At 40.9% G+C, this 24,861-nt stretch overlaps 1 protein-coding gene across 1 annotated transcript in view; it reads right to left on the bottom strand.

Annotated features, from left to right (window-relative positions):
* The window catches only part of CSRNP3 (cysteine and serine rich nuclear protein 3), a 68,461-nt gene that overhangs the window by 7,656 nt on the left and 35,944 nt on the right, over nucleotides 1–24,861 (bottom strand). The window contains exon 3 of the mRNA XM_024200195.1: nucleotides 8,518–8,777. Coding sequence (XP_024055963.1) covers nucleotides 8,518–8,777 — 260 coding nt within the window. The remainder of the gene's footprint in view (nucleotides 1–8,517; nucleotides 8,778–24,861) is intronic.

Raw genomic sequence — 24,861 nt, 5'->3', positions numbered from 1 at the left:
CCTAATGTCACATTTACACACTAAATTAAAAAAATACTGAATGTAAAGGAGACAACTTTGATCACACATTCACCAATACAGCACCTTTTGTTTGGATTTATTATTTCAGATCTCTGATGCCACAATTTGAGGCACCAATAAACAAACTCAGGGCCAAATCCTGAGGTTCTCATTCCAATTTTACTCAGACAAAATCTCAAGCCTTTTTCATATTAGCTTATTCTGTACTCCTGTGGGAGCATGCTTGAGTAAGGATTGAGTTAAATCAGCATAAGGACCTCAAGATCTGGTACCCAGTGAGTTTATCTGAATATTTTCCTATCCATAAGGAAATATATATTCAAATACATGCCCTACACTTTCATTATAACAACAGATATTCTTCATCCTTTTCTGCTCAACCTGCTATCACTTTTGAATTTTTGTTTCAGGTATATGCATAATACTTAAATTCAGTCAGTGCATGTGCTTCCAATTCTGTTATGGTTTTTTATGTTTATATATGGTAAAATTACCATTGTTGCTTAGATACTCCCCCTTCTCTACTACTTAAGCCTGCCATCTCTGTTACTCTCTTTCTAGTTGTATCTTCTTTTACATACTGCATAAGGAAGCAGTCCTGTATCGTATCCATATAACTACTGCTACATTTATTTACTATATGCTCTGCTTGGTCTTAGGTACCTTAAGTCTCCCACTTCTGTTAACAGTTTGCCCTTTGCACAACCTTTTGGATTATAGCTATCATTTCATGCCATTGTTCAAATAGTCTAGAAAGTGAATTCCTATCGAGAGTTTACTGTCTTTGTGGCCTCCAGTCTTGAGTAGTAACAATCATAGATGTTAAAGACTGAAAAGATCTGACAGATCATTCACCCATTTCCTTGCAAACTCAGGATTAAAGGAACTCCCTGCCCCAATCAAGGAGCTGACCCCCAATTCCCGACTGGCAGGTGGGCATACTTACTAATATACAAACAAGAAGACATTTCCTTAGTGTACAGTAGTATGTCCTCTGTTAATATTTCATCACTACCTGTACTTCTTACAAAGTTAGACTGCCATTTCTAGAACTTCCCTTACAACATACTATTTCTTCCTCTTTCCGATGTATTTTAACTTTTATAAACAAATTGCAACCTTCAGAGTTTAATCCTCAGTGATTTTCATTTCAGCTGCCGTGTTTGTTAGCCCCATAATATTCAAATCCTTTATGCTCTGATATTTCCAGTTCTCTTTTCACAGTTATATATAGGCATCTTTAAAACTTCTCTTGAAAAACCTTCATATTCTTCTTCTTTTCTGTTTCCCTAGATGTCAGCCCTCTCCGCACTAGCTAGCAAAAGATAAAACCTCCCTTGTGAACTATGCTTTAACACATTTTTTGCTAGAGAGGTGCTAGAATGTTTTCTCTGCCCAGTATACACTATGGACCCATCTATACTAGTCTTACTAACCTGAGCATACAGAACTTTCTACATTAACACATTGCAGTTACTTTCTCTTCCCCCCCGTCACAGAGTCACCGGGGCGATGCTCTGGAATACTCCATACGAAGCCAGTCAGGACTCTGGGCGAGCCTCCTCTCTGTGAGCAGACTGTCTCCATGGCAAGAAGCTTACGCACAGGAGCGACGCCAGGGTTTTTGCCGCCCTAGGCAGCAGCACTCCTCCTCTGAGCATTCAGGGAGCCTGGGGTCTTCGGCGGCGGGGGTCCTTCCGCTCTGCGTCTTCGGGGCACTTTGGTGGCGGGTCCCGGAGCGAGTGAAGGACCCGCCGCTGAATTTCTGCCGAAGACCCGGAGCGGAAGGACCCCCGCCACTGAATTTCTGCCGAGGGTGGCAAAATGCCGCCCCCCAAATCCTGCCGCCCTAGGCAACCGCCTAGGGTCGCCTAGTGGAAGCGCCGGCCCTGCTTACGCAGCTTCGACCTTCCTGGGTCTGACCTCAGAGCATTCAGCATCCCCTTCCATGCTGTGCGCTTCCCACAGAGTCCGCACGGGTGGGGTCCTGGGGAAGCCAGTGGGCCCTGCACCCCAATTCCGCAGTCAGATGTGACTCTCAGCCAGCCAGTAAAACAGAAGGTTTATTAGACGACAGGAACACAGTCCAAAACAGCTTGTAGTTACAGAGAACAGGACCCCTCAGTCAGGTCCATCTTGGGGCTAAAGAAGCCAGAGCCCCATCTGGCCTCTCTCCATTTCCCCAGCCAGCTCCAAACTGAAACTCTCCAAGCCCCTCCTCTGGCCTTTGTCTCTTTCCTGGGCCAGGAGGTCACCTGATCTCTTTGTTCTCCAACACCTTCAGTTGGCACCTTTGTAGGGGAGGGGCCGAGGCCATCAGTTGCCAGGAGACAGGGCATCGACCATTCTCTGTGCAGACAGCATCACACTGGCCTTCTAGGACTCTGCGACAATCACACACCCTTATCCCACCACCTAGATACTTAAGAACTGCATAGGGGAAACTGAGGCACCCACACAGTATTCAGAGAAAACATTAAGAGCATTCCCACTTCATTACACTCCCCAGATCACTTACTAAGCAGAGCCATGTTGCTCAGTTGCCTGTACGAAATTAAAATATAATTCTTGATTTAAAACTTAGTTCCTACTCGTGGCAGCCAATTAAAAAAAAAGGCTATTAAAAGCAGTTTAATACAAATAATAAAAGGAGAAATTTAATAAAGAAAGTTGTGCTGGCGTAGGGAACATCACACATTTTTATATTACCTGAGGTGATAGAAATCTGTATTTTGTTCTGTTTGCCCCCAAACTGTTAATAATTTTGTTAGCCACAACAAGCAGTTATTAACTTTTATAAAATGTGGTGCTCTTCCTCTGCCTCTTCTGAGTCCAAAGCTACGACAGTAGAAAAATAAGGTTTTTTATTCAGAAAGAGAAATATTTTCAAGCTGCTAGCTAGAAGTTTGTATCTGATAGAGCAGTATGTGTTTGGAGATTAATACAATAGGGTAGGGAATGATAAAATACAGATATTCTCTGCTGGCCCCTGGATCTGAACATTCAGAGACTTTGGATCTGGAGGTGAATTTTGTAGGTTGGGCTCATGTTTAGTAGAAATAAAAATAAAATCTGTTTCTATGCTGCAACAGTTTAGCCACAAACATGTTCCTGTGTCATGTGGGGGATTTGAAGATGTCTGTATCTTCATATCTCCCCTCCCAGGTGAATGAATCTCTCTTATCTGGGTTAGTTTCTGGTGACTTTTGATTAGCACCCTCCAAAGACCAACGAAGAACTGATGATGATCCATGGTTTATTCAGTTATCAAATGCTAATCAATTTCTTTCTAGCAAGAAAAATAAATAATTCAATTATCCAGTGACAGGTAAAAAGTTAAGTATATGGAAAAATTGCTAAACAAGATTTTATTCCTGTTTAATTTTTCCTCTGCTTTTATCATCCGTCCTAAAACCACTGATTTGACTCTAATGAATTTAATACTGCTAAACATTCCCATATTACATTGGTGTCCAGACTTCTTCTCAGTTACAGGTGGGAAAACAATCTTAAGTAAGGCTGAAGATCACACGCAGTGGCAGTGCCATGATTTAAACCCAGTCTCCTGATCCCAGTCCTGTGCTCATCCCATTAGATTACGCTCATACCAGTTTGATTTCGCTCTTTGAGTTGTATAACCTGTTGCCTTCATGCCAATATTTTCATAGTTTTTATATTCTCAGAATGCTTGCAAGTGAAATTGAACTTGAACTGGGTGATTGGTAACCAGCACATGCTCCTAACAGGATTGTGTTCTTGTCAACAAATAAGTCAGAATCTGCAACGTTTGGATCATAGCCTTTAGATCACATAATCCCAAGTCTGTCATATGAAAGTCAGTTCTATACCTCAGGCCAGGTAGTGACTTCTTACTTATAGTTAAGTCTTTCAACTGCTAATAATCAAGGTTTATTGGCAAGTTTATTGTTACCTTTTCTTCTGTGTGGTGACAGCAACTCTGAATTAGTTGGCACAGAATAACCACAGAATAAAAAGTGACACACTTTCTCCCAGTTACTGTAGACCACTTCCTAAATAAGCAATTTATCAGCTAAATACGAAGGGCAGCTTGAGACTATTAATTGTCACAAAATACATTTTCATGAAAGAATTTAGAGGAGCATTAAATCCTTTTGTGAATATCACAATATTGCTAATCTGAGTAAAATATGGTATAGGGAGAAATAACAGTCTATATTTTAAAGCTATCAGAGTGAAATTCATGGCAGTGCAAAGGACCAAACAAGGGCTGATATACACTTAAGGCCTTGGTGTGAAATTCGCTTCGCCTCTATAAAACCTGAGAAATTGAACTTTATGCCACACTCCTCTCCACCCCCTTAGCTGAAAACTTCTCTCCACAAGGGAATCAGGTGAAGGAAACTTAGTTTCTACAGCAGGTTTCACCAGAGTGCAAACAGGGCAAAATAATAATGCAGGTGAATTTATTTTCTTTTGATTCTGGCTGCTAGAACTCCTGGCATCTACTTGCATAGTACACTCAAAATGAGGGGGAGTGGCTGAAAAATAGGGACATTCATAATATAATCAAAGGAATCTAATAGACCTTCCTAAAAATCACAGGAGTTGTCCATAACTATGTGCACTGAACTATATATATTCTTGAGTTTAAGGGTTAATGAAATTTTTTAGAGCTGCACAGCTGCAATGCTGAAATCCAAATATTGAAAATATTAAATCAGTTCACCCATTACTGACATTTCCAAGACAGATTTGAATGAATTGAGCCCTTTCAAACCTGTCTATTGCAGTTACTATGCAGCTAACAGCTCTTCTAGTAAAGTACTAAACACATATCTCCACAAGCTAAAGGTAAATGCACCATATTCATACCATTTTGTCTTTTTTTATCCATCTTACCTAGTTTATATAGCAGTTACAAAATAGCATAGAGATCTTCCCTACAGATATTCAGAGACTAGAAAATTGGACTTGAACATATACTGTTCCTTGTCATCTATTCTTTAAGCCCATTCTCTGATGTCTGTTAGATACTCATAAAAAGATGGAGAAGGCCTGGAATAATGGTTTTAACTTTTTTTTTTTTTTAATGGGAAAAGGACTGCTAGAATAATCCTATTCCTATACTGTGGTAGAGTAGACAACTAAGTTCTTTTCTGGTGGTTTTGCTTTGGATTCTCTTGTTTTCAGGAGGCTCACCTCTGCAATGTGTAAAGCAAAGTCTAGCTTGGTGCAAGGTAAATGTGCTGACACATGTTGGTTCCCAGATCGGTGAACTTTCATATCACTCAGGTCATGCTGGTGAATTTATTGAGGTTACTAATGTTTCCTCAAATAACAATTTGTTAAAGCAAATCCTCCCATGCAGGATAGTTTTTATGCTCTGACTCAGCAATTAGAATTTTCACAAACCACTGCTGATCTGTTAATGCTGGCGTGCCAAACCTGCCCCGTGCTTAAATGGTTAAAATAATCTTTGTATTTTTTTAAATTCTTCTTTGATTTTAATAATATGGGGGAGCTAAATAAGAAACTACTATTCCCAGCAAGTAAAACAAAGTACCTAACATAGATACTCACTCCTTTTGTCAGACATATTCATTTCTGAATGAGGCCCACAATATGTCATGTTTGCTACCTAGGAGTCCACATATTTGATGCAATGTAGAAATTAACAAACCAGGAGAACTGAAATAAAAACTATTAATTTTTTTCTTTTTTAACACACAGCTTTTACAGTAATTTAAAAAAAAAACCCTTTCAAACAAAAACTTTCCCTACTTCATTTTATGAAATGGCTTTCTGTGCAGTTGTATAGCAATTTACATGTAACTCCTGGGCGAACACTTCAAATCAAGATCATAATCACTGATATTATCACCTAAGAACTGTAATGTCTTTCTTCCTTGTGTTCATTGAGATACAGCTCAAATGGCAAAACAGCTCTTCCATCTCCGTAAATAGAAATCAACAAGGCCCAACTGTCATAAAACAAAACATCTTTGATGCTTCAGAATGACTGCCTAAAAGGCTAGACAATGAATGTTCCCTCAAACTTCTAACGTTGACTGTGACTGAATGGGATTCAATGATAACATTATTTCTCCCCCTCTTCCTCCTCACAACCACTTTTTGAAAAAAGGAAGCTGGCATGAATGAGTAATATTGGAGTAAAGTGTTCAACATGGTGCTCATTAGCATCAATGGGAGTGGAGCTCCCATTATGAGCTCAACATACTAAGCTCAAATCTCCTCTCATTGATAACAGTTTAACACCAGTAACTCCATTGACTTCAGTGATCTATACTGCTTTAAATGAGAAGAGAATCAGGACTAGTATCTGGAATACATATTCTGACAGAAAGTGTTACCAACTGTCGTGGTTTTATTGTGAATCTCACAACATTTGTTATTTTCTTAAAGCCATGGTCCTGAATTAAACTGATTATGGAAGACTCTCACCTCTCTAGTTCTCATGGTTTCAGAGAAAATCTTGAAAACAAACCCAAACATATGCCAAAGGCACAACAATCAGAAGGCAAATAAAAAGAACCAGTTTTAAAAAACATCTCATGATTTTTAAATCAGTCTCATGATTTTGGGGGCTTGACTCATGAGTTTTGAATGTGTGCGGATGGCAATACAAAGTAAACCTACTACCCCAAAACAGATTCCCCACAGTCACCACCAGCTGCTAAGAAATAGTGAGGGAAGAACCTTCCATCTGTAGGTGAGGCCCTTCCATTTGGCTACAGGAATTAATCCAGTAGTTAGAGACTGGAAGGAGGGGGTGCATGGAATGGAAATCAAACTTTTATTGCTACACCAATATCTGAAAAGGGAATTTACAGGAATTTAAAATCCTGACTACAGGTCACTGTCTACTTTAAACAACCCTCCCCAGCTCCACGCCTAGTCTCAGCAAGAGAGGATTTGGTTGGTTAGAGAATCTGTGCCCCAAAAAAACTGTGCCTCCCCTCTTGCTTCATCGGGTTGGGGGCATGGTCAGTGGACCAAAAATGAGTATCTGCCACTCCCAGGAGGGAGAGAAAGGGATGAGAGCGCTAGAGGTAAATGAGATCTGGGATTTTCATTGGTGGATCTTGTGCCTGTAAGGAGACGGGGAAGCCCGAAGCCCCTGTTGGTAACCTCTACTCTCTGGGCAGTGGGAGGGTTAGAGGACTCAGAAGTGAGCTGAGTTCTCAGGGACAGGTCTATACCAAATTATTTGTTACCTGGTGGGAGCCCCATAATCCCACACGAGATCCAGGTAAATGCCTGGTGTATGAGATGGGAGGGAATATATAGCCCCTACCAATGTCAATAAAGTTGTGGTCTGCTGCCTAAAATCCATTCCAATGTCTGTCTTTCATTCACCTATGTGTCCTAATCACCATGAGAGTTGAGGGTTAGAAGTTATTAAAAAAAACTGTTCACTGTTCAACTAGAAACTTTAGTAGACAGCAGAGTAATTACAACAGTGTCTGTGTAGCAAGAGCCACACAGACTTCTTAAGGAGGTCAGGCAGAAACCTGTGAAAAAATGCCCAAGAGGCAATATGAGTAATGTTCTAAACTCGGAATAATGCCAGTTTGTTTTGGGAATCTGCCTTCTAGTGGTATCTGAAACAGAGAGATGTAATCTCAGCATAATTTTATAGCGGGAAAAGGACTGCGGTTAGGCTACAATTCTAAAAATCATTCAAAGCTAATTACATTGATTAATTTGCAACCATGCCAAAATAAATAAATGAATAACAGAAACAATTAATACATATTCTTAGTTTGCCCAATCTTGCTCCCATTTAACTCAATGGGAGTTTTGCCACTAATTTTAATAAGATTCGGGAATAGGACGAGTGTTTCTAAACATAATTTTTCAATGATACATTGAACGTAAAAAGCACACACATGTTGAACATCTACTATGCTGTATTTCAAAAGCCAACCCAGGACCATATTTCCAATTTGTAGAGACTGGATTAGTATAATCAGAAATCTTTGGTACTGATAAGCTAAGCACTTGCATCAAGCAGTTATGTCAAACAAAGAGCTGAAATTTTGCAATTTTTCTTCTTTAAAGGCATACTTTCTGATTAAAAAAAATATATATATATTTTTAAATAAACATCCATACCTATGCTGCTTATAATATGGTGGAAGATTAAACTGATTTTTTTAAAAATGGAATGTACTTTTCAACATTAACGTTTGCTTTTTGCATTTAGTTCAAGTTGGTCAAGAAAAGAAACTGGTCAGTTTCACTTTCCATATCTCATCACTAGCACCATGCAGCCATTTTTTGATTGCATTGCCTGTAGATTAATGTATCTAATCCAAACAAAAACCTGTTTTAATTGGAATTTTTTAAAAATCAGAGGAACATTTCTATTGAATTTAAATTTGATGAAGTCAGATAAAGTGACCAGGTTAAATGTCGGGCCTATGGTGTCTTGATGGTATCCATTTAAAATGTGGGAGATGGGAGCAAGCAAGGTTTCCTTGCCATTCTTACCTTCAGTTTTAAAGAGTTAAGTTTCTCCTCCCTTAGATGGTCTCTTAACATCTCTCGATGAAGTCTCTCCTGTTCCATTGCAAATTCTCCAAGGGAGTACTGGCGCACGCTGTTGTGACGAGTGGACATGCCCAATGTGCTTCCTCCTTGACTCGGGACACTGGTGAAGCCTTGCCTTCTTGTGAAGTAGTACACGGTAACACAGTTAAAATGAACATTCTTTGTCCTTTTCCGCTTCTCTCTCTTCAGGATCGATGAAGCTAAAATGGAAGCCAGTTATAATGTTAATGAAAAATCTGTTGGTTACGTAGCAAATCTTTACTTATCGGGGTAGTCCCATTAACTTTAAATTAAATGGGATACTCACACAAGCAAAGTTTTGCAGGATTGGGTCTCCTGTGAGAGGGGTATTATTAGAAAATAACCGTAAAGATTTGCAATAAACATTTTACGTGAGACAACAGAATTTGGCTAATAAATATACGACATATTTCTTACTCAAGTTAAGCCAAAGTGTTTAAACAAAGTAAGAAATCAGACCGCTTCTGTGTTTGCTTGCACTATTACAAAAGCATACACTTGTGGACACTGTCATCTATTTTAAGAGTGGAGATAATGTTGGCCAGGACACTCAGGCTAGTCCATACTCTTTTCACAATGTTTTATCTTTCACTAGGAAAATAAATGAAGATCGGAAGAAGCCATCTCAGTGTAACTTAGCATCTGAAAGACACTGGCACTGACTTACACTTCAGAAAATCCTATTGATGTCAATAGGATTGCATGACACGAGGCAGGGGAAATGTGGCCCAATTTCTCACACAATGTAATATAGATCTACTGCCACTGTGTCTATAAGATTCTAGTTGAAGATTTCTAGTATTTTATAGTTGGAATTATTGTCCCTCTTTTTAGGAGTAAGGGAAAATTCCAAGCACCACTATTTTGTATTCCAGAAAAAGAGAACTGAGCTTTAGAAAAAACTATGAAGCAACATTTTACTGTCACCCAGAGACCTAGAAATCCATAATAATAATGGGAAACCTGTCACAGGATGATACTATATAAATAATACTGATTTACAACTACACTCCTCTTTGTCTCCACCCTTCCCACTGCTGCCGCCCAGTGAACAGTTCATTGTTACATGTGAAGTCAGCGTAAGCCTATTTCCCCTCTTCTTTTTTCACCTTCTCTCACACTCCTCTCCTTTCCCTCCTTCCTTAATTCACTTGCACACAAATGGAGCTCTATAAGATGTGCACTAATTTAAAAATGGTGCCATAGGTCTTGTTTCTATCTTTAAATATTTGTTCTTTGTTATACAGATATTTAGAGATTCCAGTAATGATATTCAGTAGTTGACATTCAAAAGTGGCTGTGGTTGGCCATTAGAGCAAAATAAGAGCAACAAACTAGTTCCTTGACTTTTTTAAGATATGACAGCTTATTTTATTTGATTTGATTATAAAATGGCTATAGGAAATCAAGAAACTAGATGATGTGTGAACAGCCATGCAATTTAGATGCAACAATTTCACAGGTATGATATGAGAAACCTATCTGTCAGAAAGAATAGAGTAGTGGTCCCCAAACTGTAGGGCGCACCATCCTAGTGGGGAGTGGAGGAACATCCAGGGGGGTCCAGGAGAGCCCAGACCACCCCCATAGGGGGGTGGGAAGGGAGCGCCACCCAGCCCCACTCTGCCCCCCACTCCTCTCTGGCCCCGCCCCAGGCCCCAGCCTCTGGCCGCAGCTGCTGCCCTGGCTCTGCTCCCAGCCCCCAACCCCCACTCCTCACCACAACTCTTTTGTTATGGAACAAAAAATTTGTGATAAGAAATAAAAACAGAACAATTCTACATGAGGAAATTAACAGACAACAAAATAAAACATTTTTCACTCTCCTTAAAATAGTAGTGCTAAGAAAAACTGACTTTCATTAAAAATATCAATAGCCTTGTTAACAAAAGTAGACCTTTCATATTTCACACACAGGCCCAAAATATTCTGATTCTCAGCACAGCCATGAAACATTCTCACTTCTACTAAATATGATTTTGTTACAATTATTGTGTGGTCCAATAAAATATACTTCTCAAGAAATGTCCTTCAGGTGTGCTACATTTAATTGGCATCATATATAACCACTGAGTACAATGCCAAAGGCCCTATATTATTTTACAGAGGATATTTTATTACTTTTTTTTTAATTGCAACTCTGAAACAACTTTATAGTGCTATGCCAAAGATAGGTAGGATGCAAATATGAAGATCTCTGTTATTAGTAGAGCTGGTTAAAATTTTTCAATGGGACAGTTTCCACACCTCCCCAGGAAATGCACTATTTGCTGAAATCAAAATATTTGCAGGAACGTGTTGATTTTAACAAAATTTTTGACTGGAGAAAGTTGAAACAAATCATTTTAGCTTTCTAGTTTAATTTTGATAAAGCTGAAACATTTTAACTTTTATCAAACTGACCCATTGCATTTAACTTGTAGCATTATATTGTATGTAGTATTTTATCTAAAATCATGTTTAAACATTATCAAAACAAAGATCTTTGCCTTATTGAGATAAAACTGTTTAATGAGATAAAACAGTACATTTTGAAATTTCAATTTTTCATTCAGATTCAAAATGAAAACAAATTTTGAAATGTCACAATTTCCTGCAGAATGGAAATTTTGTTTTCCAACCAGCACTAGTTATCAGGCGGGAGCATCCCAGAAATCCTGCTCTCACACACTGAAAGGAGGAGTCATGTGGGCTGTTCTGGAATTGGTGGCAGGGAATCTGTGGAGTAGCACTGATATTATCTTTCATCCTTAGTAGTAGTTGCACGCCTGCCTCACAACCAAGTAAACAAATGCAGTGTTTACAGCTACCATCAGGAATGAAACAACAGCAGGCTAGGTTAAAGATTAAAATAAGATAGAAAGAAAGAAAATTAGAGATACAAAATGGAAAGTAAAAAACATTTTACTTAATGAATGACTTAGAACAGTGGTTTTCAACCTGTGGTCTACGGACCCCTGGGGGTCCACAGACTATGTCTATGATTTCCAAAGGGGGCAGCACCTCCATTTGAAATTTTTTAGGGGTCCACAAATGAAAAAAGAAAGTGTACATGTCTGTAAAGTGCATACACTAAATACTTTTGATTACATGGTTGTCACACACACATCCCTAATAGAACTCCCTCTGCTGGACACACACCAGGCTGCGTGCTGGGTCCAGTCTGCAGGACCTGTGTGCTCTGGGTCTCAGTAGGCTGCAGCACTGTTTCTCCCCTTGACTTCTTTGGCACATCTCCTGAGCACAGGTGCTTTGTCTGCTATACTTTCACAGATATGGGACTACGTGGTCCAGCAGCCTCAGGCCCCTAGGATCAGTGCTAACTCCTCAGATTCCTAGTAGCTCACACACACCCTCTCCCAGAATTCCAGCCACATGGGCACTCTGATTTACACTGTCTTTCTGGGACATGTGATAGCAAAAAGCAAATTAGCTTTGTAAGGGCTCCAAAACACAATTACTTTTTACTTAGATAGCACAAGAGATACACAGATCTAGACATTTCCCTGGCTCAGTTTCCTCACCACTCTGCAGAGTTTTTTGAGCCTGGGCAGAATCCTCTAAGGAGTCCAGGATCTCTCCTCCTGCCCTTGCCTTCTCTTCCAAATCATGAAGTGAGTGAATCTGTCTCTGCTTTGTGTGTCCCACAAGTTTACGTATCCCACCGCCACCACCATCTGGTTCCTGCTGCTCTGGAAATTCCATTTTCCAATCCTCAACCTCCTGCAGAAAAGTTAGGGCAAACTAGCTTCCCCCAGCCTTCAGAGATCCTATTGTTCTCTGTGGGTCAGGTCTGATCACTGATAAATAGTCCTTAATGACAGTCTCTTTCAAAGACCAGACTTGTAGGCTTTGCTCCCTGTGTCATCACCCTTTAGAACTTCAGTCTAACATGGAGGTAAAAACACAACAGAAAAAGCAACCAGCCCCACACACAGTGTTGCCAACCCTCATGATTTTTTCACAAGCGACATGATTTTGGCTGGGGTTGGAACCAGTCTTGTGCCCAGCCCTCTAGCAAATTTGAGCCCTCTAACTGTCCCACCTGGCCACCTCCTGGGGCTGAAGAACCAATCAGAGCTGCTGTAGGCAGAGCTCTCCTCCCCACCCCCTTCTAGTTATCTGAAGTCATTCTTATAGAAAGGGATGGGGGAGGAGAGAGCTAATGGGTCCATCAGATCAAGGGGCTCTGCCACCTCCCCCCTCTGAGCAACAGGAATAGGGTGGCACCTCTGCTCCTCCCCTGCCCTGTAGTACCTTGCCTGAGAAAGGGCAGAAGGGAGTAAAGAGCCACCCAGGCTGGAAATGGGGTGGGCTTGCTGCAGCCCTCTCTTCAGGCGTAGGAGAGATGGGTGAAGAAATCCAGGAAGAGAGATGGGATTGGGTGGCTTAACTGATGAGTGGGCTGAACTGATGGGGGAGGGGAATGAATGGAGGGCAGAATTAATCACTGGGCAGGGGCTGGGCAGATGTGGGAGTGAGAGCTCCTTCAGCAAGGGCCTAAATCACTTCACCCAATAAATCTGGGAGAGTGGGCAACACTAATTGTCACATACACACTGGGGAAGGGCAGGTGTAGTTCAAAAATCAAGAGAAACCATAAATGTATATTTTTTACACACACACACACACACACTCTCTCTCTCTCTCTTTAAAAAAACAACAACATGGTTTTTGGACCAATCTGACTTTATTTCTTTAGATTTTTGATATTTTGAGGTCAGCAATACCGCACATTCAAAATAGGGAGGTGGTGGAGTCTCCTTCCTTGGAGGTTTTTAAGGCCCGGCTTGACAAAGCCCTGGCTGGGATGATTTAGTTGGGAATTGGTCCTGCTTTGAGCAGGGGGTTGGACTAGATGACCTCCTGAGGTCCCTTCCAACCCTGATATTCTATGATTCTATGATTATTATTTTTTAAAGTGATATTCTGACCTGGATTATCATGATATATTAGGCTTGACAGTTCTATATTGTTAGACTTGATGAAATTCTGTGTGGGAAAGTCATGGAGCAGGTGGAGAATGGTGTTAATCCTTTTTACCATAGTGGCTCATATGGCACTGAAAATATGTAAAAAGCAGGAAAATAGGTTAGTGGAGTTTAAGAATAGCAATGTCTCCTTCTGTCACTATGCTAGAATTTTAATTAAAAGGACTTTATCTAGTCTTGAGATTTTCATGTCCCTAAAATATTTCTATGATGGTGGTAATGAATTGCATTGCCCTCTTGATTGTAAGAGTGCTAGCATTCTCCTGAGGAGCCATATGGTTCACATTTTTTTAATGTGTCTTTGACATCAGGAGAATAGCTGAGACAGCAGAGGAAAGTGCTTATGCCTTGGATTTCAGCCAGAACTGAGACTATTTATGCTTAGTAACCAAAGAACTACTCCTTTTTCAATAAGAAGTGTTTGAGAAACATTATAGGCTGATGATGTCATTCAAGCTAGGATTTTGTAAAACTAGGCGGCATGCTTCACAGTCCCTTTCCAGAAGTTATTTTTAGTTGAAGTTAGAATTCCCTTCCTGAATGTGGAGTTCCGTGTTCTATCTTTGGGAAGTTTTTAAATATACACAAGGGCTCTACATAGGCATAACCTCACTGACTGGTGAAAAGGCACAGACTCCAAAATCAGGCTATATAAAGGTAGAGTTGTGTGGATGTGTAGCGTATTATTTGTCTATTGGGGTCCATTGAGGCTGATGCTGTGTAACAGTCTCATATTCCCATTATTAATTTATCTACAATTTAGATAATTATTTGACAATTACAGTTTATTCCTATGCAAAGGAGACTTGGATCTGTATGGTAGACACATTGTATTCGTTTCTTTGTTCTGGGTTCAGTACTAGATTCAAATACTCCCCAGATTCTTGTGATTTAGGATTTGGGTTGTAGTTTAGACCTGTTACAAAGGCAATCCCAAGTCACTGACCTGAACTTTCTCAAAATTGGAGTGTGTGGGAGGAGGAATGGTTTTCACATCCATTTTTCTGAATTAGCAGGGCTGGTCTTACCATGAGGCGAACTGAGGTGGCCGCCTCAGGTGCCAGACTGTGGGAGGGGGCGCCACTAGGACCCAGAGTGTAGAAAATTGTGTTTGCTGCTGGTGCATATGTATTCTCTCTGCTCTAGCTGCACAGAGATGGTGGAATGCTATGCTGGAGGAAGGAGGGCACAAGAGACATAACAAGCAGGCAGGAGAAAAGGTGAGGGGGAATAACAGAAAGCAGCAGGAGCTGCAGGGAAAGAGAGGAGGAGGAGGAGCCTCTTATGTACCTCTCTAGCACCCCCAGGAGCCTGGACTGATTAACACCAGCTTCTCAGGGAGCTTCCTGTTTCCTGATGCTTCCCTGAACCCACTTGAGGAGAACAGGCAGTCAACTAAAGTAGTAGGAGCCAGTTAGGCCTTCAAGACTCTGATATCTTCCCTCACTCAGGCCCTCCTACCAGGCTGCTTATTTGTCCCCTTCAATTGAGTGTTGAGAGCCACTATAGCTGGCACAGAACAGACGTCATGAGTGAAAGAAGAAAACGCCCGTCTGGGACAGCATTCAGAAAAAGAAAGAAAGCAAAGGAAGCTTTTCTATCTAAGCAGGAAGGAGCTCTCCTGAGATACATAGACACAAATGTTCACGGTGAGCCTTCCAGCCCCACTGAGGATGTGAGTGGTGAGGAGATGCCTGATCTTCCAGTTAGAGTGCAGGTGACCTGGCAGCTACTGCAGCATCCATATCTCCATCTCAAATGGATGTAACCATGCACATTCCTGAAGAAAAGTGTAGATCAGAGTAGAGTGTGGTGGAAGAAACAGCTGCTGCTGAGTTTAGTCCCTTAAGTCTAGATGATCCAGGAGTGTGGACCCACTTGAGCAGTAGTCCTGTGGGACTTCCTTGTACTGCATGGGCCACAGTAAGTGAAAAACTTCATGTCCCCCAAAGACAATGAAAATAGAAGTTTCCATCCAACACATTAATGGCGTGAAATCCCCAATGGTGACAAAGTAGAGAGGCCATGGCTTATGTACTCAAAAACCCAGAATTCTGCATACTGTTTTTGTTGCAAACTCCTCCAGTCTAATGTTCCAGCCACATTGGGTTCTACAGGAACAAAGGACTGGAAAAATCTGGCTAGAAATCTGGCATGCCATGAGAAGGCAGCAAATCACCAGAGAGCATTCGATAGGTAGAAAGAGCTTGAGATGAGACTAAGGTTAAAGGCTACCATAGATGATCAGGATCAAGAGAAGATTGCATCAGAGTCTCTTTACTAGCAAAATGTTCTGAAAAGTCTCATTGCCATTGTGAGAATGCTTGCTACCCAAAACCTAGCACTGTGTGGCACTTCAGATCAGTTGTATGTGCCAAACAATGGAAACTTCCTTAAAATTGGGGAGCTGATGGCTGAGTTTGATGCTGTACTCCAGGAGCATCTAAGAAGAGTCACCATCCAAGAAATGTACACACACCACTACCTTGGAAAAATAATTCAAAATGAGATCATACAGTTACTGGCAACAAAAGTCAAACAGAAGATTGTGGCAGATCTGAAGTCAGCAAGATATTACCCTGTTATTCTGAACTGCACACCTGACATCAGCCATATGGAAAAAATGACTTTAATGGTGCGTTTTGTAACAACAACAGAACCTAGTGAAAATGTCCCTGCAATGGTGACTATTAGAGAGCATTCCCTAGAATTTATTGACATTGATGATACTACAAGAGCTGGTATGACAAATGTGCTTCTTAAAAAGCTGGAAGATAGGGGAATTGCGATAGTTGACATGAGAGGTCAGGGCTACGATAATGGTGCCAACATGAGAGGAAAGAACAGAGGATTGCAGACACAGATCTGAGAGTTAAACCTTCGAGCCTTTTTTGCCCCATGCAGTTCTCATTCATTGAACTTGGTGGTCAGTGATACAGCATTAGCGTCTAGTGAGGCTGCTGAATTTTTTAATGTAATTCAAAGCATCTATGTATTTTTCTCTGCATTAACTCATCGATGGCAAATTTTGAAGCAACATCTGGGAACATCCTCTCTGACACTGCAACCACTGAGTGCCACATGATGGGAAAGTCGAGTGGAGGTGAAAAAGCCTATCAAACACCAAATTGGGAAGATAGATGATGCCATAGTTGCCATTATGGAGGATAATGCTATGACAGGAACTGTTCGTGGGAGAACAGTGGCAGAGGGAAATGGAATCACCAGAAATGTACATAACTTCAAATTTCTGTGTGGCTTAGTGTTGTGGCATGACATACTGTTTGAAATAAATGTTGTAAGCAAGAGACTCCAAGGTGTTGACCTTTGTTATATCTGGAGCAATGGAACAACTGGACAAAGCAAAGTCATACCTACAGTCTTACTGGTCAGATGAGGGATTTCAAAACGTTCTGAAGAGTGCACAGAAGTTGGCAGAGGAACTTCACACTGAAGCTATTTTCCCACCCATTCAAGAATACAAGAGGCACCGAAGAAGAAGACATTTTGATTACGAGGCATGGGATAATCCCATAAGAGACCCCAAACAACAATTCAAAGTTGAGTTCTTTAACCAGGTGCTAGATTGTGCAATACAGTCAGTTGAAGAATGTTTCATGCAGCTCAAGGAACACAGCAGTGTATTTGGGATGTTGTATGAGATTCCAAAATTCCTCACTATACCTGAAGAAGACCTATACCAGCAATGCAGGGCACTAGAGACAGTGTTGACACATGATGATATGCGCGATATTGATGCGAGTGATTTAGGTGATAAACTGAAAGCCCTTTCAAGATACATTTCAGCAGGATCAACTCCAAAGTCTGTTCTGCAATATATGTGCACAAATAAGATGACCACCCTCTTTCCAAATGCTTTTGTTGCTCTGCGCATACTTCTAACACTTCCTGTAACAGTTGCCAGTGGAGAACGCAGCTTCTCCAAGCTGAAGTTAATAAAAACACATCTACGCTCCACAATGACACAGGAGAGGCTAGTCGGCCTTGCAACCATCTCAATAGAGCATGAGATGGCCCAGACTGTGGACCTTCAGGAAGCAGTTCAAATCTTTGCAACCAAGAAGGCACGGAAAGCATCACTTTGATTATTCAAACAGATAAAAATGCCAGTGTTTACTATGCAGACAAGAAAAGTTACATTTGCTGTTCAGGCTTTTGAAAGTTAAGTGTTACTTAAAATTTTTGAACAAGGCATTTTAAGTTGTTAGTTCTCCTTTATTGGGGTAGGTAGCAGAGCAGTATCATGAGAGGAGTAGAAAATAAGATAGAAAGAAAGAAAATTAGAGATACAAGATGGAAAGTAAAACTAACGTTTTACTTAATGAATGACTTAGAACAGTGGTTTTCAACCTGTGGTCTGAAGGCAGAATTGAGACCTTTCAAAGTTTTGGCCCAAGCAAGGGGGCATGAGGATGTCATTTGAGCTCCCTGCCTCAGGTGCCAAAATGTTGTGGGCTGGCCCTGTGAATTAGGCCCATCTCTGTTTAAAAAGTCCAGGTCTTCTTAGCAATCACCCTAGAAAGCAAAAACTGGGCAAGAGTTCATGCTCTTGAACTTTGCCCCTTCCCCCACCCCACAAAAAGATGTTTTGATACTACTTTCTGTACACTCTTTTCACAATACCAATTCCTTGAGGGAATCCTTAATTACTTCTACATGCTTGGGCTTCAAAATCTAAGTTTAGAAGAAAAATTGAAGCACAACCCTACCCCACCTCAAAAATATATATTGATTTAGAGACAGGCAATATAATTTTCTGAGAAGAGGCTTGAGCCCACAAGACTTTCCCTATTGTTAGTGGGGGGTGTAGACAGAAGCTGTGCATCCATGGATGCATCAACTACATAGTGCAGAGAAATTGGATTTGTGCTCAGCAGATCAAGAAGGCCATATCCATTACTGCTTGACTGTGCAGGACCCAAAAGGGAGCCAGCTGGGGGGCGGAAACTAGGCATGACTGGGGCAATGGTGATAAGCCCTCATCCATGCTACAGAAATGCAACCATTTCTGCTCCTTCTAATAGCACTGCATTGCTCCACCTCTAACCTAATAAGATTGTTAAAACCAAATTGAGCAGGCTTCTCATATCCCTAATGCACTTTCCCCTCTCTTATGCAGCCAAGTCTAAGAGAGGTTCTTCATGAAAATGTTTGCCTGATGCCATAGTTACAGATGTTAGTTTGGAAGGGTCCTCTGAAAACCTTTAGTCCAGCCTCCTACATAAAGAAGGACCTCTGTTTAGCTTTTCTGAGGCTGGAGAGCTACATATGTCTCTGGTGTGTGGTACTCTTGAGTCTAGGGGTGTCAAGTGGAAGAAGTTTTGGGGCCGAGGGGGCTAGTTTGAAATGTGGAGAGGTTAGGAAGAAAGAAGACAAGTTCTCATTTGAACTGGTCAGAAATGATTCTCCCCTCCAGTGGAAAATTTTGACAAAAGGGGAAAAATATATTTTTGTCAACGGTTCCTGCAGAAACTTTCACCTTTTTAGTTGAAAACCAAAACTTTACAGCTGAAAACTGTAAGTTTTCAGTTTTTCAGTTGAAAAGTTTTGATGACAACTTGAAATTTTCCATGGAAAGAAAATACTTTTCATGAAAAATTTAATTTAGGTAAAAAAGGAATTTTCTGCCCCCCAAAAGTAAAAATGATAAACAGCTTTTGTTCTCACCCTTTGGGATAGGGAATGTGGTATTTCTGAGCAAGAGGGGGTTGAGTTGGGCTGGAGGGAGCATGGAGAGATGCAGAGCTGGGAGGGGGTTAGGTTGGCATGGTTGAATATGGAGGTGGGGAGAATAGAGCGAATTGGTGACGATGTGTGGGGATAGGGTGAGAGTAGTTGGGACAAGGACAGTGATGGGGTCAGAGGGATAAAAACTACTTTCTTCCACACTGCCTTTACAGTAAAGTGTCTCAAGATTTCTACTCTAAACAGGAAAAGCTGTGGGAGAGGGAAGAGGGTGCCCTTTGTTCCAGTTTTTCACTTTGAAAATGTGATCAACCTACTGGTCTACCACTTATTGTAATCATCAGCTGTCATTACTGGATGGTTATTATTGTCCTGGTCATAGTTTCCTTTTGAGTAAGAAAACAGGTTACCACCATGTATCCTACTAGGATTAACTTGAAGGTAAAGTTTAAGAATTCTTATATTTGTCACATTTGGGCTTTAATTAGTGAGAAAAATAATATGATAACAAATCTGGTGTTACATTTATAGACACAACTCAATCTGCAGGGATATGAATGTTTCATTTTATTTATTAAAAAGTTTATTAACGGCCAGTATATACTCTATAGGCTTATGTCTGTTCAAGCACAATGTACCAAGTTATTAATTACAACACAAATTTTTTAAAAAATTCTTCAGTGAGGCCCGTTGGGAAAAAAAATACAGTACTATACTCAATGCTTCAACTAACCATTAGATCAGATTTCAAAAGATTCAGAATCCCAGTAGTATGGGAGATCTTAATATTACAGAATGGGCAATGTATTAAAAGCTAGCATAAGTGAGCCATTTAAAAATAGTTGTGATCCATTTCATCCTCAAACCTTTCATCCTCCTCAAACCTTTCCATCAATTTCCAGAACGTCTTATTCTTCTCAATAGTATTCTCTCTCTCTCTCCTTTTTTTTTTTTTTTACTTTAACCAAATCACATTTTGCAGCATCTTTCTTTTTCACATGAAAGAATGTCTAAAAAGTCTGTGCAACTTGAAATCTACAGGTCTGATTGACAATGACTACTCATGTGACTTCAGTCCTACAATATATCATTATGGTTATATATTGTGCATTTCCTATGGCCCTGTGATCTATCCTTCTCTTCCAAGATCTCAGTAACCTCAATAATTATTTATTTCAATACAAGGATGCCTCAATTCATTTAGCCACCCATCCATGTACATTTTCAAACATGTTTTTGCATATTTGTTATACTTCTATCACAGGACTTTTGTTGCAAGTTATTTAAGGCAAACAATAACAAAACCCTCTCTGATTTCTGTCAAAAACTGTCTTTATGATCACACGAAGTGGTGAAATTCACTAATATTTTAGAGGGGAGATTTTCTGCTGCTGTATTGAGACTGCAGCCTATCATGCCGAACAACATCGTCTCATTGTTTCGTTGTATTCACCTTTCTGTCTGTATCCATTTGTTGTCTCTTGTCTATGCAGCTTGCAAGCTCTTTAGGACATAAAATGTCTTTTTGTTCCATGTTTGTACAGCACCTAGCACAATGGGGTTGATCCTGCTGCATGACTAGGATTCCTAGGTACTATGATAATGCAAATAAAAATATTATTATTAATAATAATAATAATAATAGGCAAACAAATCCCCTTGAAAATAACTACCTTTTATTGTCCATCATAAAAAAAAACACCACCATATCGGGCAGGACATGCCACAAGGGAATCCCATCTTCTTTCAATTTATAGGAGTGTTTAAGCTTTAGCAGAGTTCTTCTTCAGTTCACTGAATTTGTCTGCAGTCAATTTCTTGAATTTCCTCTACTTACTAACATTATCCAGATGAAACCACTGTTTTTAAAACAATCATATTGATCTGCTCCATCTTTGAAAACACTTCAAAATACTGGGAATTCACACCATGCTAATACATTTTGCACCAATGCTAATGACAAGAGCACTAGACCTGCTGGCTCCAGGAAGTTATCAATCAATTTCCAAACATGGCTGCAGGTAATATAGATGATTGCATGATGCCATTAAAAAGAAAAGAAGTTCCTGGTTTTCAGCTTCACCTTCTAAATATTTTTAAGCCCATACTGAACCAGCACCACCAAGTTTAACTAATTTAAGCTACTATCACTGATCAACAATTAAGTTTAAATATTTTAAGTGGTATTAAACAACTAGTTAAAACTGTAGGTTCAGGTAATGATTGGCGCTCTGGATCCTTTCACCAAATAAAACATGTATTGTTTCCTTTACATAAATATAATATGGAAGAATTTAGATACTCCTATATTTCAAAAAGCAACAGAGAGTCCTGTGGCACCTTTAAGACTAACAGATGTATTGGAGCATAAGCTTTTGTGGGTGAATGCCCACTTCGTCGGATGCATGTGCATTCACCCAAGAAAGCTTATGCTCCAATACATCTGTTAGTCTTAAAGGTGCCACAGGACTCTCTGTTGCTTTTTACAGATCCAGACTAACACGGCTACCCCTCTGATACTATATTTCAAAGAATGTGATATTACTCTTCAACATTCTCAATCCACCACAAAGACAAGGCAGTGGAACACAACACTCAGTATGACGTCACATGTAACTAGAATGTTCCATGAGGACATATATCATTTGGGTGAGGGAAAAGATATGTAGTAGGGATATAGTATTAATGGATGCTAAAATTAAAAACTAACATTGGTGAGAAAAATTGGTCAAAACATTTATAAAATTACAAAGTTTCAGTTAACTATGGAAAAAAATGTGTCAGGTCTATGCAGGAGTGGACAGGACTACTAATGTTCCTTCCTAAGCAAGCAATCTCAAAGGGAGGGCTGGGGCAATGGCTTGTCATCCCTTAGGGCACACACATGTGAAGTTCTGCAGGGAGACCAAATGGAACCCTTCCTTTCAATGTGTATTAGGGGCTGTGAGGAGGGATAATGAGGAGATGTGGGTTGTGCGGTTTTCAGTATGATGGTGATACCTGTGTCTAGATTACATGGGGTCATGGATGAGAGCCAGTTGGGTAAAACTCAATCCAGATAAGAATGAGATGGTGCTGTTGGCAGAAGTAACAGAGATACAACGAGGACTATACCTGCCCGTTATTAAAGGTGCATGCCCACCATTTGTTACTAGAGTTTATAATCTGCAGATAGTGTAGGGAAGCTGTCGTTAGTTGATCAGACAGGCTTAGCAAGATTAGAGTTTTAGCAGTAAATGTCTATACGCTGTACACACACAAACAGACCCTACCACTGCCTCCCCACCAAGCCTTCTGCACTTACCCAACACCCACTAGCTCTAGGCATCTCACACCCCCTCTGCCTCTCCTAGCTCTGCTGTAGACCCTCCCCATCTCTGTCCCCCCACTTACATTCTGACTCCCTGCAAACCCCTCACCTCAGTGTGCAGCTCCTAGAAGGGGCAGGGCTGGGTCTTTGCCCCCTCATGTCCCAGTGGTAACAGATGACTTTCTCTGGGTTCTTTCTCCCTTCTAGGTCCCCTGGCCCTCAAACTCCCATGGTCCCCTCTGCCTCCAGCTCCCCATCCTCCTTTTCCATCTCTCTCCCTAGCCCATGGGTGGGACCTGCTGCCCAGGCCTGGACCTTGACTGGCAGATCCCAGGCTCTGATGATCTCTGATGGAGAATCCCTTCATCCTGGCAGGAAGTGAGAGGCATGGCCCAGTACCCTGGCCCACTGCTTGGCAGAGACTGGTACTATCCCGTGCCTGCTGTGTCCCTCCTGACTACTCTTTCTCCACCAATGGACTGGGGAGAGAGCTGGGAAAAGAGGTTGGTGGTGGCGGGGTGTGTGTGTGTGCTGGAGATCAGGCAAGCCAGTAGCAAACAGGGATGGGGGAGGGAGGTGGGGGGAGGACTAGGGCACCTACAAGGAGAAAAGAGGGCAAAGAATGGGAGCTGTCACCACAAGGGACCTGGGAGACGAGAGGGGCAAAGACCCAGCCCTGCCTCTTGTAGAAGCTCTGCAGTGGGAAGAAGGATCTGCAGAGTGGGGATGGGAGACAGAGTGGAATGGGGGGGACAGATAGGGTAGGGGAACCCCCGCCCATAATTTGAGCACTGATTAACAGTTTTTTTGCTTAGATTTAGTTCTGACCCTGTTTCAAAAGGAGACCAGATCAAAGTAAACTAATGAACTGTTAAAGAGCGGGCAGCAGGGTTCACAAGGTTGCTGTAATCACAGTGTAAAATTATCTGTTTTTTTATCATGACTATGCCATGAATTAAACATAATTTTACCATAAAAAATCATATCCCCAATTACTGTCTGACATCCCCCCAATGTTTGACTTCCCCCATAATTTCTTGCAACTGCAAAAATTTAAAAGTCTATAAAAATAAATTTTTTAAGAACTGTTAAAGTACAAACATCACTAGTACCAACTGAAATTATAAAAACATAAATATTGAATTCTGTCCAGCCCAATCATATTAGACCACAAAGGTTTTTTCCCATCTGTGTCTGGCCAACAGAATGCAACCATCTCTTTTGGCTATGTACCTGGTAACTGTGACCCATGCTTTTTGAATGGATTGGATTTCTTTTTCAAAATATTGGATGTTCTATGCATTGGGCTCCATCTTAAATAAACCCTGCAATGGAAGCTCATTCAGCAGGCATCAAGCCGTTTATTAAGCAGTGCATCTTTCTGGAAAACACATTATACCAGCACTCTGTAATTGCATTGTTTGCCCATTTGTTTCCAGATAGTTTATGATTTTTTTCCCTCCTGCAAAGATTTGAATGGCTTGAGCTAGTGTTTTGTTTTTTTTAAGATGTTTTAAATGAAACCAACTACATAAAAATATACAGTAATTCCTCACTTAACGCTGTAGTTATGTTCCTGAAAAAAATGCAACTTTAAGCGAAACAATGTTAAGCAAATCCAATTTCCCCATAAGAATTAATTTAAATGGGGGGGTGGGGTTTTTTTTTCCACCAGACAAGACTATAGATAGATAGATAGATAGATACACACACACACACACACACACACACACACACACACGCAGTATAAGTTTTAAACAAACAATTTAATACTGTACACAGCAATGATGATTGTGAAGCTTGGTTGAGGTGGTGAAGTCAGAGGGTGGTAGAAGGTGGGATATTTCCCAGGGAATGGCTTACTGCTAAATGATGAACAAGCACTCGGCTGAGCCCTCAAGGGTTAACCCATTGTTAATGTAGCCTCACACTCTACAAGGCAGCACAAATGGAGGGAGGGGAGACAGCATGGTAGACAGAGACAGAGACACATGCCTTGTGTGTGTGTGTGAGAGAGAGAGATGCGCATTGCCCCTTTAAGTACGCTGACCACACTTTAAGTATATTGGCTTTTTAAATCGATCAGCAAGTTGAGACAGCAGCTGTTGCTAGCAAGCTCCCTCCATCCTGAGCCCTGTCATGTCCCCCGCCCCCCGCTCGGTGAAGATGGGGTGGGCAGGAGCAGGGGGACACCCTGGTATTAGCCCCGCTCTTCCCCCCCCACCCCCACAGCAAGCAGGAGGCTTCCGGAAGCAG

Source organism: Terrapene carolina, unplaced genomic scaffold (assembly GCF_002925995.2).
Source record: "Terrapene carolina triunguis isolate 2854851 unplaced genomic scaffold, T_m_triunguis-2.0 Scaffold62, whole genome shotgun sequence".
Taxonomy (NCBI): Eukaryota; Metazoa; Chordata; order Testudines; family Emydidae; genus Terrapene; species Terrapene triunguis.
This window is presented reverse-complemented; position numbering and strand designations above follow the sequence as displayed.